Source organism: Xiphophorus maculatus, chromosome 1 (genome assembly GCF_002775205.1).
Source record: "Xiphophorus maculatus strain JP 163 A chromosome 1, X_maculatus-5.0-male, whole genome shotgun sequence".
Lineage (NCBI taxonomy): Eukaryota > Metazoa > Chordata > Actinopteri > Cyprinodontiformes > Poeciliidae > Xiphophorus > Xiphophorus maculatus.
The window spans coordinates 31,111,517-31,126,022 of record NC_036443.1 but is presented as its reverse complement, the minus strand read 5'-3'; the positions used below and the strand labels follow the sequence as shown (position 1 = coordinate 31,126,022).

The following is a 14,506-nucleotide window of genomic DNA, read 5'->3' as shown; positions in this document are numbered from 1 at the left end:
TCAGCCCTTCAGTCCTCCTATCCTAGCCTCCATGGTGCCATCTGGTGGCGATGGCAAGCCATAGGAATGAAAAAAAAACAAAAAAGGCAAAACAAAAAACCCCAACTCCTGACAGTACCCCCCCCCTAACGGTCGCCACCTGGCGGCCGAGACGACCTGGCAGGCAAAGAAGAGCGATAATCAGCGATCAAATCCAAATCCAAAATGAACGAACCAGGGACCCAGAGGCGCTCCTCCGGGCCAAAGCCCTCCCAATCAACAAGGTACTGCCACCCCCGACCCCGCCGACGGGAGTCCACAATCCTGCGAACAGTGTAAGCGGGGTGCCCGTCAATGATACGGGCGGGAGGAGGGGGTTCAGGTGGAGGGCACAAGGTGCTGGTCTGGAGAGGCTTAACTTGAGACACATGAAAAGTGGGATGGATCCGTAGCGAGTCTGGGAGACGGAGACGGACAGCTGACGGATTGATTATGGATTCCACCTCAAAAGGTCCAATGAACCTAGGGGACAGCTTCTTTGACATGGATTTTAACTGAATGTTCTGAGTGGATAGCCAAACCTTCTGACCAGGAGAGTACACCGGAGCCGGAATCCTTCTGCGATCAGCGAAACGCTTGTTCTGAGTTGAAGTTCTATTGAGGGCGTTGATGGTTGATCTCCAGACGTTCTTGCGGCGCCGAATGTGGTGTTGGACAGAAGTAACGGAGATCAGATCCTCCTCAGCGGCAAGAAGTGGGGGCTGGTATCCTAGGGAAACCTCAAAAGGAGATAAACCAGTAGCGGCAGAAACATGTCTATTGTTTGCATACTGAACCCATGGCAGGAAAGTACTCCAGTCAGATGGATTGGTGGATGAGAAACAGCGGAGGACCGACTCAAGTTCTTGATTCATTCTTTCCACTTGACCATTGGTCTGAGGATGATAACCAGAAGTTAGAACTACTTTGGCCTTGAGAGCAGCACAAAAATGTCTCCAAACTTGGGACCCCGATCCGAAAGTATCTCAACTGGGATGCCATGTAAACAGAAGACATGTTTAATCATCAACTGAGCGGTCTGAAAAGCACTGGGGAGCTTGCGAAGGGGAACTAAATGACAAGCCTTGGAAAAACGGTCTACGATGGTGAGTATAGTCGTCATCCCTTTAGAGGGAGGTAACCCAGTGACAAAATCAATGGCAATGTGAGACCACGGACGCTTGGGAACAGGTAGTGGTTGAAGGAGTCCTGATGGGGGCTGATGAGAGGACTTGTTCCGGGAGCAAACAACACAGGCTCGCACATAGTCCTTAACATCCTTATGGATGGATGGCCACCAAAACCTGCGGTTTATTAGAGAAATGGTGCGACTCGTACCTGGATGCCCTGAAAACTTAGAGGCGTGGATCCAATGTAGAAATCTGGCTCGGACAGCTGAGGGAACAAAAAGTTTATTAGCTGGGCAATCAACAGGTGTAGATTCAGAGGACTGAGCCTGCTTTATGAGATCCTCAATCTCCCAGGTGACAACACCCACGGTGCAGCTGGGGGGCAAGATGGTCGCAGGAGTCTTGTCTGAGTTATCAGCAGCATATTGCCGGGACAGAGCATCTGGTTTCAGGTTGCGTGAGCCTGGGCGGTAGGAAATGGACAGGTTAAATCTTGAAAAGAACAGAGACCAACGGGATTGACGTGGATTGAGGCGTTTTGCAGATTGAAGGTAGGAGAGGTTCTTATGGTCAGTCCAAACTAACACTGGATGTTCGGCACCCTCCAACCAATGTCGCCACTCCTCCAGGGCCAACTTGATGGCCAGGAGTTCCCAGTCGCCCACATCGTAATTCCGTTCAGCAGGGGATAACCTACGGGAAAAGAAGGCACAAGGATGTGTCTTATTATCAGTGCTAGATACTTGGGACAGAACGGCTCCCACTCCTGTATCGGACGCATCAACCTCCACAATAAATTGTCTGGACGGGTCGGGCTGAATCAGGACAGGGGCAGCAGAAAAAAGGGACTTGAGTTTTTTAAACGCTGCTTCAGCTGTGGGTGTCCACAGGAATGGAGACTTTGTGGAGGTTAGAGCGGTTAAAGGAAGAGCTGTTTGACTGTAGTTGCGAATGAATCTTCGGTAGAAGTTTGCAAAACCTAAAAATCTTTGGAGCTGTTTACGTGTATCAGGGGTCGGCCATTCCACAACTGCTTTAATTTTGTCCTCCGTAGGGCGAACCTGTCCGCCCTCAAGTATAAAGCCCAAGAACAACACTGATGATTTGTGGAATTCGCATTTCTCTGCTTTCACATAGAGTTTATTCTCAAGTAGTCGTTGCAGAACCCGGCGGACATGGTGTTTATGTTCAGTTAAATTCTTGGAGTAAATGAGTATATCATCCAGATATACAAACACGAATATATTCAAAAAGTCTCTTAAAACATCATTTACCAAAGCCTGAAAGCAAGCTGGAGCATTGGACAGGCCGAACGGCATAACTAAATATTCAAAGTGTCCCAGAGGTGTCTTAAAGGCCGTTTTCCACTCATCACCCCTTCGAATGCGAAGCAAATGGTAAGCATTTCTTAAGTCTAGTTTGGAAAAGACCGTGGCACCATGGACAGGCTCAAACGCAGACGACAACAGAGGTAAAGGATATTTATTTTTAACTGTGATTTGGTTTAGCCCACGGTAATCTATGCAAGGTCTCAGTGTTCCATCCTTCTTGCCAACAAAAAAAAATCCAGCCCCCAGAGGAGAAGAAGAAGGTCGAATTATACCTGCTGCCGAAGAGTCCTTAATATACTTCTCCATAGTCTCCCGCTCGGGCCGTGAGATGTTATACAGTCGACTTGAGGGTAACGGGGCCCCTGGGAGGAGATCTATGGAGCAATCATAAGGTCTGTGAGGAGGAAGAGAAAGAGCTTTAGCCTTACTAAAGACAGGAGCCAAATCGTGGTAGTCAACAGGGATGGACGATAAATCCAAAGGATCCACTTCTTGTTGTTCTGCCGGTGGCGGACCTGGGGGAACAGCAGACCGGAGGCAGGTGGAGTGACAGTTAGTGGACCATGAAACAATGTTCTTATCTGACCAGTTTATGTGAGGGTTATGTAGTTCCAGCCAATCGAAACCTAGGACGACAGATGATGTGGCTGTGGGAAAAACAAAAAAAGAAATCAATTCGTTGTGGTTACCTGAACTAACCAGGAGAAGCGGTTTGGTTTTGTGAGTTATGGGTGGAAGTGATTTTCCATCTAGAGCAGAAACTCTAAGAGGAACTGGTAACTCGACAGTCTCAATTGACATCTGTTTAACCAATTCGGAGTCGATTAAGGTTCGTTCACAACCAGAATCAATCAGGGCTGTCAAAGGAATGGTCTGGTTATTGTAACTAAGGTTTGAAATTATCGAAAAGCGAGGAGAAGCTTGAACATGTCGGTCCACCAGATCTCCCCCCTCTACTGGCGGACTAGGGGGTTTAACCGAACCGGACAGCTAGCAATGAAATGTCCGGGCGCGCCACAGTATAGACAAAGGCGAGACCTCATCCGGTTTTGTCTCTCTTCGGGGGATAACCGTGTACGTCCAAGTTGCATTGGTTCTGGTTCAGGTGAGTTGAGTGAGGAAAGGGTTGGGGTCACAGGAGCAGAAGTCTGTACGTTTCTGGTAGATGAAGTTCTGCGGCTCCTCTCCCTGTTACGGGATCTGATCCGGTTATCTAACCGAATAGTTAATTTTATCAGATCTTCTAAGGAATCAGGCTCATCGAGCGTTGCCAACTCATCCTTTATCGAGTCACTGAGAGCGTGAAAGTAAGCGCTCTTTAAAGCTGCCGGGTTCCAAGCCGAGGCTGCAGCCACTATTCTGAAGTCAATTGCAAAGTCTGCTACAGATCTTTGTCCTTGTTTTAATGACCATAACTCTCGGGAGTTAGCGGTCTTGTCAGGGTCACAAGTGAAAACCTGTTTGAAGTCCGCCAGGAACTCTGTGAATGTACAGGCAAAATTAGAAGGGTCAGGAAACTTAGCCTCCGCCCAGCTAAGAGCTCTACCTGACAGGTGAGCGATTATAAATGCAATCTTGGCCCCATCGTGAAGAAAGCTCTGAGGAGAATGATTGAAAATCAACGAACACTGCATAATGAAGCCCTTACACTTGTTAGAGTCTCCATCAAACCTTGCTGGCGAGGGTGGGCGGATCTCCGAATACATGGCGCGGCTCACTGGAGCAGGATTGGGAGTAGGGTCCGGAGCGGCGACTGGAGGCTGTTGGGATGAAGTCTGCAGAAAGTTAGCTATTTCCTCGAGCCGACGGTTCGTTTCTGCTTGACTGGCGCTAAGATCACGAAGGACCTTTTCATGTGACTGAATCGCTGATTGTTGTTCAGCTAAAGCCCTTCTGATTGTGTCTGCTGGGTTCGGTTGTTGGCTTGAGTGTTCTGTCATATCTGCTTTAACACCACGAACCCACATGCAGAACACAACTCGGGACGCGAAAGATCAGTTAAAGTGATTTATTTACAAAAGATTTCCAGGGTAGGCTCTCAGTCATCGAAGGGACGGCAACAGACAGGTAAGTCAGGACTTCTGGGAACAACAACAGATCGGGAGGTGAGTTCAGGGACCGTGGGGATCTTCCAGAGCTCTAAAGTGTATGCTTACTTGGGGAGGAGAATAAACAACGGCGTGGCCAGGTGTGGAGGCACTGGAGGTGGAGGTTGTGCTGCGGTGGAGGGCGGACAGGTAATAGGATCCAGACGGCGTCGCAAGGGAAACTCGGGACTACAGCCAGACTTGACGTTGCAGGAACAGCTGAAAAAAAATCCAAACAACAGATGGCGTTAGCTCAGAATCAACAAGAAGCTCGACTAGGTCGCTGGAGAGGGCTCTGGGTTACCATTACAGGCTAACACTCAAGCGTTGGTATGCTGGCAGTCGCCGTCTCTTGAAGTCCCGCTGACGAGTGGATTGGGAACCGGTGTGACGGTGACGTCAGCCCTTCAGTCCTCCTATCCTAGCCTCCATGGTGCCATCTGGTGGCGATGGCAAGCCATAGGAATGAAAAAAAACAAACAAAAAAAGCAAAACAAAAAACCCCAACTCCTGACAAAACCTAGATTTATAAAAATAAATGCAATGTGTCTTAAACTCTTGTGGCTACGTTTACATGTTTGAAAGTTAACTAGAAACCTAAAAATGTACATGCCAAACTATTTTCAATCCCTTTATTTAAACTGCATTATTGTTTTTATCATTCATCCTTCCATTGTCTACACCTGCTTGTCCTGGAAGCGCCGAAGAGGGTCTGCTGCACCTGGTCAGAGGTTTGTTTCCTATTTCAAGCTGTTGGTGAAAACAGCTACATCCACAATCTCCTCCTCAGCTCAGGTCATCAGAGGCATTTGGCTGGCAGCCTTTGTTAACAGAGTTTTTCTCACTGTAAATGACACTTTTGCTGATATCTGCACATCTCTGCTGTGCACACTTCAGGGAACCTGTAATTCCACGGTTCCTTCTGCAGAATCCTAAGTAAACCTGGATGATGGTTTATTCCTTTGGCTGGGATTAAGTACTGGATGCACTAACAGTAACCTTTATTTTTGAATCTTTAGCTCCTGGGACATGGAGGAGCCTTCTCTCTGCCAGTGAGCATACTGTCTCCCCAGTGTTGCATCCAAAATGGAGGATGACAGAGAAGGTTTGTCCTAGTTGTGGGGTTTTTAGGTCTCCATGACATCACAGGGTTTCCTTCCTGAAACTCCTCCTCTTCCTACTGCTGGATCCCAGGTTAACACAGTATATTATTGAATCTTTATTGAAGTGTCTCTCGCTGTGCTTGAAGCTGCTGCTGAACTGTAGAGCTCTCTCAGTGACAGACTGCAGAAAGGACTGCTATCTTAGATCCTTTCTCCCAGCAGCTATAAGAATTTTTAGCCATTATTGATCCCAACAAACTCAATGTGTGCTGGTATTGGTAATATTAACAGTTTTTACTCACTTTAAAGAACATTTCTGCTGATATCTGCAGCATAAATGTTCTACTGCTGTTGCAGTCTTTATTGTCACTGTAAACAGCCTGTTATGTTTTCATGCTCAATTGCACATACATATTTTGTCCATCCATCCATCCATCCATCCATCCATCCATCCATCCATCCATCCATCCCCCTCATACCTAGTGGGGTCATGGATATTTTGATCATCATTTAAATTAACCTGTTCAGTTGCACATTCCTTTGGGACAGGGTTTTCTATTTATAATAATTACACAGTATATATGGAGAGAGTTTGACCTTACTCTACATTATTGAATCCTGTTAGAAAAATTATCTAAGTTCATTTACTTGTGAGTTTATTTGAAAGGTTATGTTTTCATATTATTATTTTGTGTGTTGTTTACTTGACTTCTTTTCTTTTGTGATACACTATTAACCGTTTAAACTGATGTTTGCCTGGAGGCTAGAAACATTTACACATTCCTGTGTTATCAGCTTCCTGTGAAACTGATTGGCTGCAGTCAGCCTGGTGCCTGGTAAGGGCATGTCCACAGAAGGTTCCAGAACATCCTGTAGTAAAGGTCTTTGATCAATTCTTTGTGCGACTGTGTAAAAAAGCCCAACCTCCTTCCTTGTAATCATAATAAAAGGCAGTTGGGGACAAAGAGCCGGCGGAGTTGATCACAGACAGTGTTTGACGGCGGTTCTCCGCGTCTGGCTCTGCTTCCCTCTTCTGCAGAAAAGTAATTTGTGTCTCTGGTTTATTCCTTGCAGGTTAGGAACTAAAATAGACCCAACACATCCTTTATTCTGTTTTTATATATGTAAGTCTTCCAAGCCTATTATATTCATAGTGTTTATTAATATGATTCTTCTATCAAAAGAATTGGTTTAATGGAGACCTTAACAAATCTGAAAACTCAAACTTGACAGACGTGTCAGGTTTGTGTGAAATTTATGTGTTTCAAAGTTGTCACAATAGTTGCACAAATCCCCCCCTCCCCCAACTCAACAGTGCCGCCTGGCATCTCTCAAAAGATGTCCCAAGTACCAAAAAGGAATTCAGCCATTTTGGTTTGAAGTTTTGATTTTGACACGATCTTGTTACGTCTCCTACACAAAACCTTACAGAGACACCAAAGCTTCAGTGATTGATCCACATCCAGTTCCCTACAATACCCAATGGAGAAATGATGACATCACTTAAGCCACGCCCACCGAGAACAGGAAGTGTCATGTTTCACTCTGAATGGCCTCTATCTGACCACTTTGACCTAATGAACATGAAAATGTGTCCAGTAACTGAAGACATGTTGACATGACGTGGTTTCCAACTGACCCGCTTTGGTGGAGGATGTGGGCGTGGCGGTGTGGAAAAGTCACAAAGGATACCATTGCCGTACGTTTGGCTCTAAATCCCACAGATTCAGCCGAGCTCCACCAAACTCACTGGGATCGATCCCTATCAGACCCCCAACATGAATCCTCAAGAATCTTTGGTGAACGTGACCTAATTAATCTACAGCGCCCCCTGGAATACTTTAAATAATTGGCTTTTTTATGCATGTTGTATCTGACCAATCTCCTCCTAGAACTTTTGACACATAAACTTTAGAATCACTCGGCACAGTCTTGAGGCATTGAAGACCAAAAAGTTATGAAAAAAAAGTTACGTCCATTTTTAATACACTTCTGTCATCAGAGAGTACATTCCATACAAGAACACTGTTCTGGACAGAGAAGCAGAAGTGGCAACATCAGCCGGTTTGGTCCGGTTCTAATCGGTTCTTATGGTAAGTAACTCTTCACGCTACCAGGAAAACGTCCTTGGCCGAATCCTGGAAGATTCTGCAACAACTTGAACACTTTGTAAAAAAGTGACAAAAACGAGAACAGACAGTGACTTACTCAAAGATTTCCACTTCACAGACAAACAAAGTGAAGGTATATAAAGTCTGTGTTTCCATCTCTGAGACATCCTGTGACCAGAAACTGCTGCTGGAACAGACTCTTCAACTAACCATCAAAACAAGGTGACATTTAAAGTCCTACTGCTCATCATGATGCTTTTTGTCATGATTGAGTTGATTTGTGATACTAATTATGAACTTTCCTAACGATTCTTTCTACAGATGGCTGCCGGTCTTGTCTTCACTCTGCTTCTTGGTCTGAGCTTTGGACTCTGGGATGGAGCTGATGTAAGTATGGAGAAGGACTTAAATGGAAAAGATGACTGGTATGCTGGGGTGAAAGTAGTTTTAAATTCTTGCTGGTACTATGAGAAAAATCATCAGTGGCTCATTATGCAAACCAAAATAAATACAGTCATAAATATTTTACTGTACTATAGGCTACCTGTATGGATAACACAGAAGTAGAAACACTTCACAATGTGGAAAAGATATGTATTTTGGTTCTGCCATACAGGGTGGAAAGCAATTAATTCCATTTATATCAATTGCTGTAATACCAGTAAAACAACTAATTTGTCCTTTAAGTTGTTTCCAAAACCCGAACTTTTACTTTTACTTGAATTTGTTTTGAGTACAGTTACTCAGTTACATTTGAAATAATATCCATCAATGAGTAAAGATAAACATAAGAAAACACCAGAAACATTTTCTTTAATGAGCAGAACTTTGTGTTGCTCATCACAAAGTAACTGAGGTAAAATTTTATTGAGGCACATGATGCTTTTAATTTTAGTAACTACATGTATTTAAGTGCAATTTTAAAATCCACAATAACTGTAGTTTTACTTGAGTAGCCTAATTTTTTTGTGCTATTTTCACTGACATGTATTTACACTGATAATTTCATCTAGTAGCATCTGCAGTAACGTTTTATCTTCAGCATCGCTATCTTTTCTTTTGAACAAATAATAATTGTTTTCTGCACTTTTACCAGGATTTTATTTCGCTTCAATTAAAAATTCACTGTCCCGCGGTGTTTTCCTGGTTTTTGTTTTAAAGTCTAGACATGATAATCTATTTATTGCTCGTCTTGTCACAGAGCAAGCAGCCTTTTGTATGTCTGTATAGCACCTGTGTAAAATGAAGAAACTTCGTTTTGTTGGGAATTTTATTCTAAAACTTTGGGTTTTCCATCCACAGGCATGTCAGCTGGAAGGTGCGTGCTTCTTTTATTTTTGAAGTTTCTAACACCTAAAAGACAACAATATAAGATAAGAAACTTTTACATAGATCGGCTATATTGGGTCATCCTTTCAGCAAAAGTACAGGACTTAATTTCTTTACAAAGTAAATTAATAAATTGTTTAGTCAGTACATATTGTATAGAAACATCCCATCCCACAAGGTGGATAGGTTCCAGTAGTTTTTACAGAAGGCAGCTAGAAACGCTAAGAAGCCAAATTATTTTCTGAATAAAATATCTGAATCAGAACCAATAAATGTGTCATTTCAGAGTTTTTTCATGTGAATATATTTTGTAATAACTGTCATCTGATAAAATCTTTGGTTGAAGTACAGTATTTTTAGTTGACTATTGATTTAACATTGATTATGCTTTTTCATAATTATTAATTGACATAATTCCCATTTTCATAAGCTGTAATTTGGATTAATTTCTTATATTTTTAATGTCTTTTTTACCATAATGTTTGATGAAGCTGAACCTCTTGACTGTGTTTGGTGTTGAAATGATGATGATCATCGGGTGGATGTATTTACTTTCTCTCTTAATATTTCCCAGTTGCCGACTGTGATGAGTGCACTCCTGGTTGGGCTTGGTACGACGGTCGATGTTTCCTGTATGTGAATGTCAAACAGTCCTGGGCTGATGCAGAGGTACAACAGATGTGATGGTCACAGCAGATTTGCTACATTCAAAAGAATGTAAATTTATTGATATAAGACAATAAGATTCACCAACAACAAGGTTACAGAAACTGATTTCCGTTAAAAAATTGAACCATAATTTCTAAAGGTCGATATTCAGCTGCACCAACTGTCTCACTGCACAGAGGAAAGTTTAAACCTGTTTTGCCTTTTCAGAAATTCTGCCTCTCATTGGATGGAAATCTGGCCTCAATGACCAGTAGAAATGAGTACAACTTCATCAGAGACCTTATCTACAAAGCAAGTGGAAAACACACACAAACTTGGGTTGGAGCTCATGATTCAGCACAGGTGAGAATTTAAAAACAAATAAATAACTCTGGTTGGTTGATCACTTTTTATGTCAAGATGCATTTCTCATGGCACTTTTTGTAAATGCTTTGAGACGACCTTTGTTGTGAATTGTTGTTATATAAATAAACTGAATTGAATTGAACAGGTGTTCCTAATAAAGTGGTCAGTTCAGCCAAATACATTCCAGTTGATCCTGGTTATAACACAATGCAGTTAATTGCAGATTAGAATATCAATTGGTCAACAGTTATCTCAGGAAACCCAGTTTTTTGTATAGAGCTTTTTAACTGACGTCACTGTGTGACATTTACGCCGCTGGGCGCCATCTTGTATGGCCACAGACCAAAACAAACTTTTTCCGGCGTTTTCATTGTGCTACCGACCGCGGTGAAGTTGTTTCAAGTTGGATATTAGCGCTCCGCGGAGTAAGGAGCGTTTAGCTCAAGGTTGATCCGATTTATGAACGCTAATTGCGGCCAGTTGTTCTCACCGCTCCCTCCTCAAGCGCTCAGAGGTTTACATTGGGACAGTAAATTTCTGAACCAAACACTCCTGTAAATAAATGCCTTGTGTCCATCCGATACAAAAAAGTGGTAATTCATTCTATTTCACGAGGCACACTATCCTCTATTAAAATGTTAAGTGACAGACTGGCGACCTGTCCAGGTGACCCCGCCTCTCGTCTGGAACGCTAGCTGAAGGCAGCAGCTCCTCCCGACCCAGTAGGGACAAGAGTGTAAGAAAATGGATGGATAAATAATTTTAATATTAAATAATATGTTTTCTTCAGTAGCTTCCAAATCGTGTGCCCCATTAACTCAAAATCAGTGTGAAATTATTCTACTAGACTGTATAGATCAACTTTATTACACTTTGACCCTTTTTTTATTTAAATAATTTTATATTTAAAAAATATTTTTTAAAAATGTTCAGAAAATGTATTACCTCAGATGATCATCACATTTGCTACCTGTAATATTCAATTACATAAAATTCAGACAGGATCAATTTCATTACATGTTCACTTCTTACCTGAAATATGTTAAATACAACAAATATTTCCTTAAAGTCTGATCTTTTCATCACATTTACTTGCCACCTTTATTGTTAACTCTGAACTGTTTAATTACACATTAAATGTTTACTGCAAAATTGAATATAATTGTTTACTTCGATCACATAAAATGTTTATTTAAAATCTAATCTTTCATTACATGTATGTTTATTACCTGAAATATTTTAAATATCAAATTTTTACTTAAAATGTGATTCATTTCATCACCTGTTTACATGCAACTTGAAGAGCTTGAATCAAACATTTCATGAATTTTTACCACATTAAATTATTAAATGAGACAAAAACAGCCACTTCCAACTGAACACATAATTAAACACAAATGGTTCATGTTCCTCTTCAGAGTCTGCAGCCTTGCTGAGCTTCTCCTCTCCTGGGCTTTCCTCCTCAGCCTCTCCAACTCGCTCCTCTTCTACAGCCTCCACTGTGTTTTATATACCTTTTCTGGGGTAAATAATGAAAACAGTCTCTGTAACTTGTTGATCCACCGTGGTTTTGCTGCATCGCCTCTTTAATTGGCGCGCATGTCGGTCCGATGTCGTGGCGTTTACCTCGCAGTGACCCAGATTCAGTCTGGATTGATCTAATCCATTTCATACGTCGGTTTGCCTTTAAGAGGAAATAATATCAGAACACACATCAGTATTAATACTGTAAATTTGATAACACCAGTAAAATAGTTTACTTCACAATAATGGAATAACCTCGTTGTCCACTGACAAAACTCGGACTATGCTACATAAAAAATATTAGCCCGACCTAAACAAGGCTGACCCACTTAAATGAACTCAGTGTACCTGAACTTGAGTACACCTGGACAAAATCATAGCAAAACATTATGACACAACAGCAACAAAGCGAATGACACTCACCAGAATGGAAATATCTGGAGCAAACTCGTAGATATCTTGGGATGGTGGACAACGTAATATCAGGACGTCTCACCGCTGATACCTGGGACATTCATCTCCTTTTTGTTAGCTCCGATAGCTTAGCCTCTCCCGTTGTTTACAGGCAGGAACACAGTGAAACGAAAGTCCGTTTTCCATCTTTTTACCGTTTCGGTCGTGTGACCGGACATTACATCCAATGACGCAGCAAGTTCGTACCATTACTAATTAATTTTAAGTAACTTAGATTCAAAAATTCAAAATATCTGTGAGACAGTTGTTTTGTCGGTTATGTATATGGCCTCACAAGATGGCGCTCATATCCCTACGCCTAGAGCAGTGACGTCGCGTTCCTAAGCTCTATAGAATAACTGACTATGCTAAACTCCCTCATGCTGAGAAAGCATGTGGCAACAGTGGAGAGGAATGAGAGGAGACCTCCAACAGAACCAGAACCTGCCTCTGTTTTCCACCGGCTGCTCTGACCAGCTGAGGGTTTTAAATAGAAACGATCCAAACACAGTTCATGTTTTCTATAATGAGTGACAGAAGTCTATGTTGGTTCTGTGTGATTTGTTTGCATAGGAACTTAAAACTAAATGTTCTTTCAGAAAGGTACGTGGTTTTGGACTGACGGTTCCAAGTTTGCATTTGATCAGTGGTCCTACGGTGAGCCAAACAATTTTGGTGGAAACGAACACTGCATGGACATCAACTTATTTGGTATGGGAAATCACAATCTGTAATTTAATAATTTTGTATAAATGTATGTATCTGGTGGCTTAGTAAGTAGGTGTTTGTCCTGTAATCGGTGGGTTCCTGGTTCGAACCCCCACTCCATTCATGTCTGTTGTGTTTTTGGGCAAGACACTTCATCTGCCCTGCATGCTTTCTGTAACTGATCAAATCATGTCCAAGTCTTTGTCAAAGGTTTGCAGTCAGGATTTGTCTCTTTACAGGACGAGACCATGTGAATGATAATGTCTGCACCAAGAAGCTTCCCTTCGTCTGTGCCAGACCCCTATAACCTTCTCGTGCCTTTTGATCTGAAATGCCCATATGGCTTTCCTGCTGGTGATGTCACTTCCACCTGGATGCCAAACCTCAATGACATCACTGCTGGAAGAACCTGATTTCACTTTATTTAAATAAATATTTTCTTTCTATGAAATCTGATTGATTTAATTATAGAATTTAAAATATGTCAAAATTCCAATTAAGCAGCAACTATAAACTAATTGGTAATAGTTCTAAATCTCAGCTATAACTTTATGCTGAAAATCATCAGAATATCAGTGCATCAGTATAGTAATAACAATCTATGAAATATGAACAGTTTTCATAAACTCTGTACCACCTGTTTTGAACAAATTCACTAGTGTCACAAATATTTTACACCTAATGAAACCTTGTAAAAATGTTTGTCATCATAAACCTCTGAAACACCAGAGCATCTTTAGTTAAAAATCTGTTGACCCAACCAGAATACTGCAGTTGGGTCGTTATTAGGTCTTACAGCAGGATGATGATCCAAAACACATGAATACAGACATTTTTCAGCAGACGGAGAATCAACTTTCTACCATGGTAATCCCATCGCTCAGACCAAAATCCTACATTAGAGCCTCATTGATGACTGCATGTTGAAGCACTGCTCTAATGGGCTCTTTGCACACGGTCACAACCGCATGCGCAAATCCAGCTCTCTTTTTTCCGCTTTGAGTTACCATGACAGCTAGAAAAGACAAAGTCTTATTTCAGATGCAAATCAAACAATACTATGAACATTGCTGTCTTCCTAATATAATGGGCTTTTAAGTTTTCATGGATTTCCAAGCGGTCCTGAATTAAGAAGATGGTGGCTTGTAAATATTCGTGGCTACCAGTTAAAGCTAACGCTGCACAGCAAAGTTTACAGCCTTCACTTCACTCCGGATCAACTTGTTCAGCCTAAAGCAGAAGGTAAAGGAGCCTCCTGTGTTATTTCCATGGAATCACTTCTGTATTCAGCCTGAAAGAGTTTATGGGAACCAGAGAGCAGACCAGAGCCAGACAGCCGAGCTACTGATCCGCCTGTACACACTGCTGTAAACACCGTCCTGCTTCACTAGAAACATGCTAAACTAATAAAGTGAAATAACACGGAGACCTTAAGGAACACGGCCATATTTTTCTAAAAGCAACAACTGAACCTGAACAGTCAGCTGAACTAGAACTCCGACACCAGAGCTGCTCTACTGTTAAGCTATGGGCTTGTTGTTCCTCAGGCTGCAGAAGCAAAAAGCCTGAACCGTAAAATCCCCGTTACTTGGTCTCTGACACTAACGACAATAAACGCACGTAATATACTTGAACATAAGGTAAAAACATTGTCCGTTGGAATGGATGAAAAATGTTTAGATACTTAAATAGCACATT

The 14,506-nt window shown here is 42.1% G+C and overlaps 1 protein-coding gene across 1 annotated transcript; it reads left to right on the top strand.

Annotated features, from left to right (window-relative positions):
• The first annotated feature begins 7,668 nt into the window (after positions 1–7,668).
• On the top strand, positions 7,669–12,834 carry LOC106700295 (galactose-specific lectin nattectin-like). Its single transcript, XM_023336329.1, has 7 exons — positions 7,669–7,762; positions 7,899–8,002; positions 8,102–8,167; positions 9,083–9,098; positions 9,684–9,778; positions 9,986–10,120; positions 12,700–12,834. The coding sequence occupies exons 3-7, from the start codon at positions 8,102–8,104 to the stop codon at positions 12,832–12,834; spliced, it is 447 nt and encodes a 148-aa protein (XP_023192097.1). The 5' UTR covers positions 7,669–7,762; positions 7,899–8,002.
• Positions 12,835–14,506: the final 1,672 nt, after the last annotated feature.

What these genes read in the sequence shown, in the direction of transcription:
- LOC106700295 (XM_023336329.1), top strand. Translation starts at nt 8,102, where the DNA reads ATGGCTGCCGGTCTTGTCTTCACTCTGCTTCTTGGTCTGAGCTTTGGA. An exon ending in AGTCCTGGGCTGATGCAGAG is followed by an intron (nt 9,779 to 9,985) that starts GTACAACAGATG and finishes TTGCCTTTTCAG; the next exon opens with AAATTCTGCCTCTCATTGGA. An exon ending in GAGCTCATGATTCAGCACAG is followed by an intron (nt 10,121 to 12,699) that starts GTGAGAATTTAA and finishes ATGTTCTTTCAG; the next exon opens with AAAGGTACGTGGTTTTGGAC.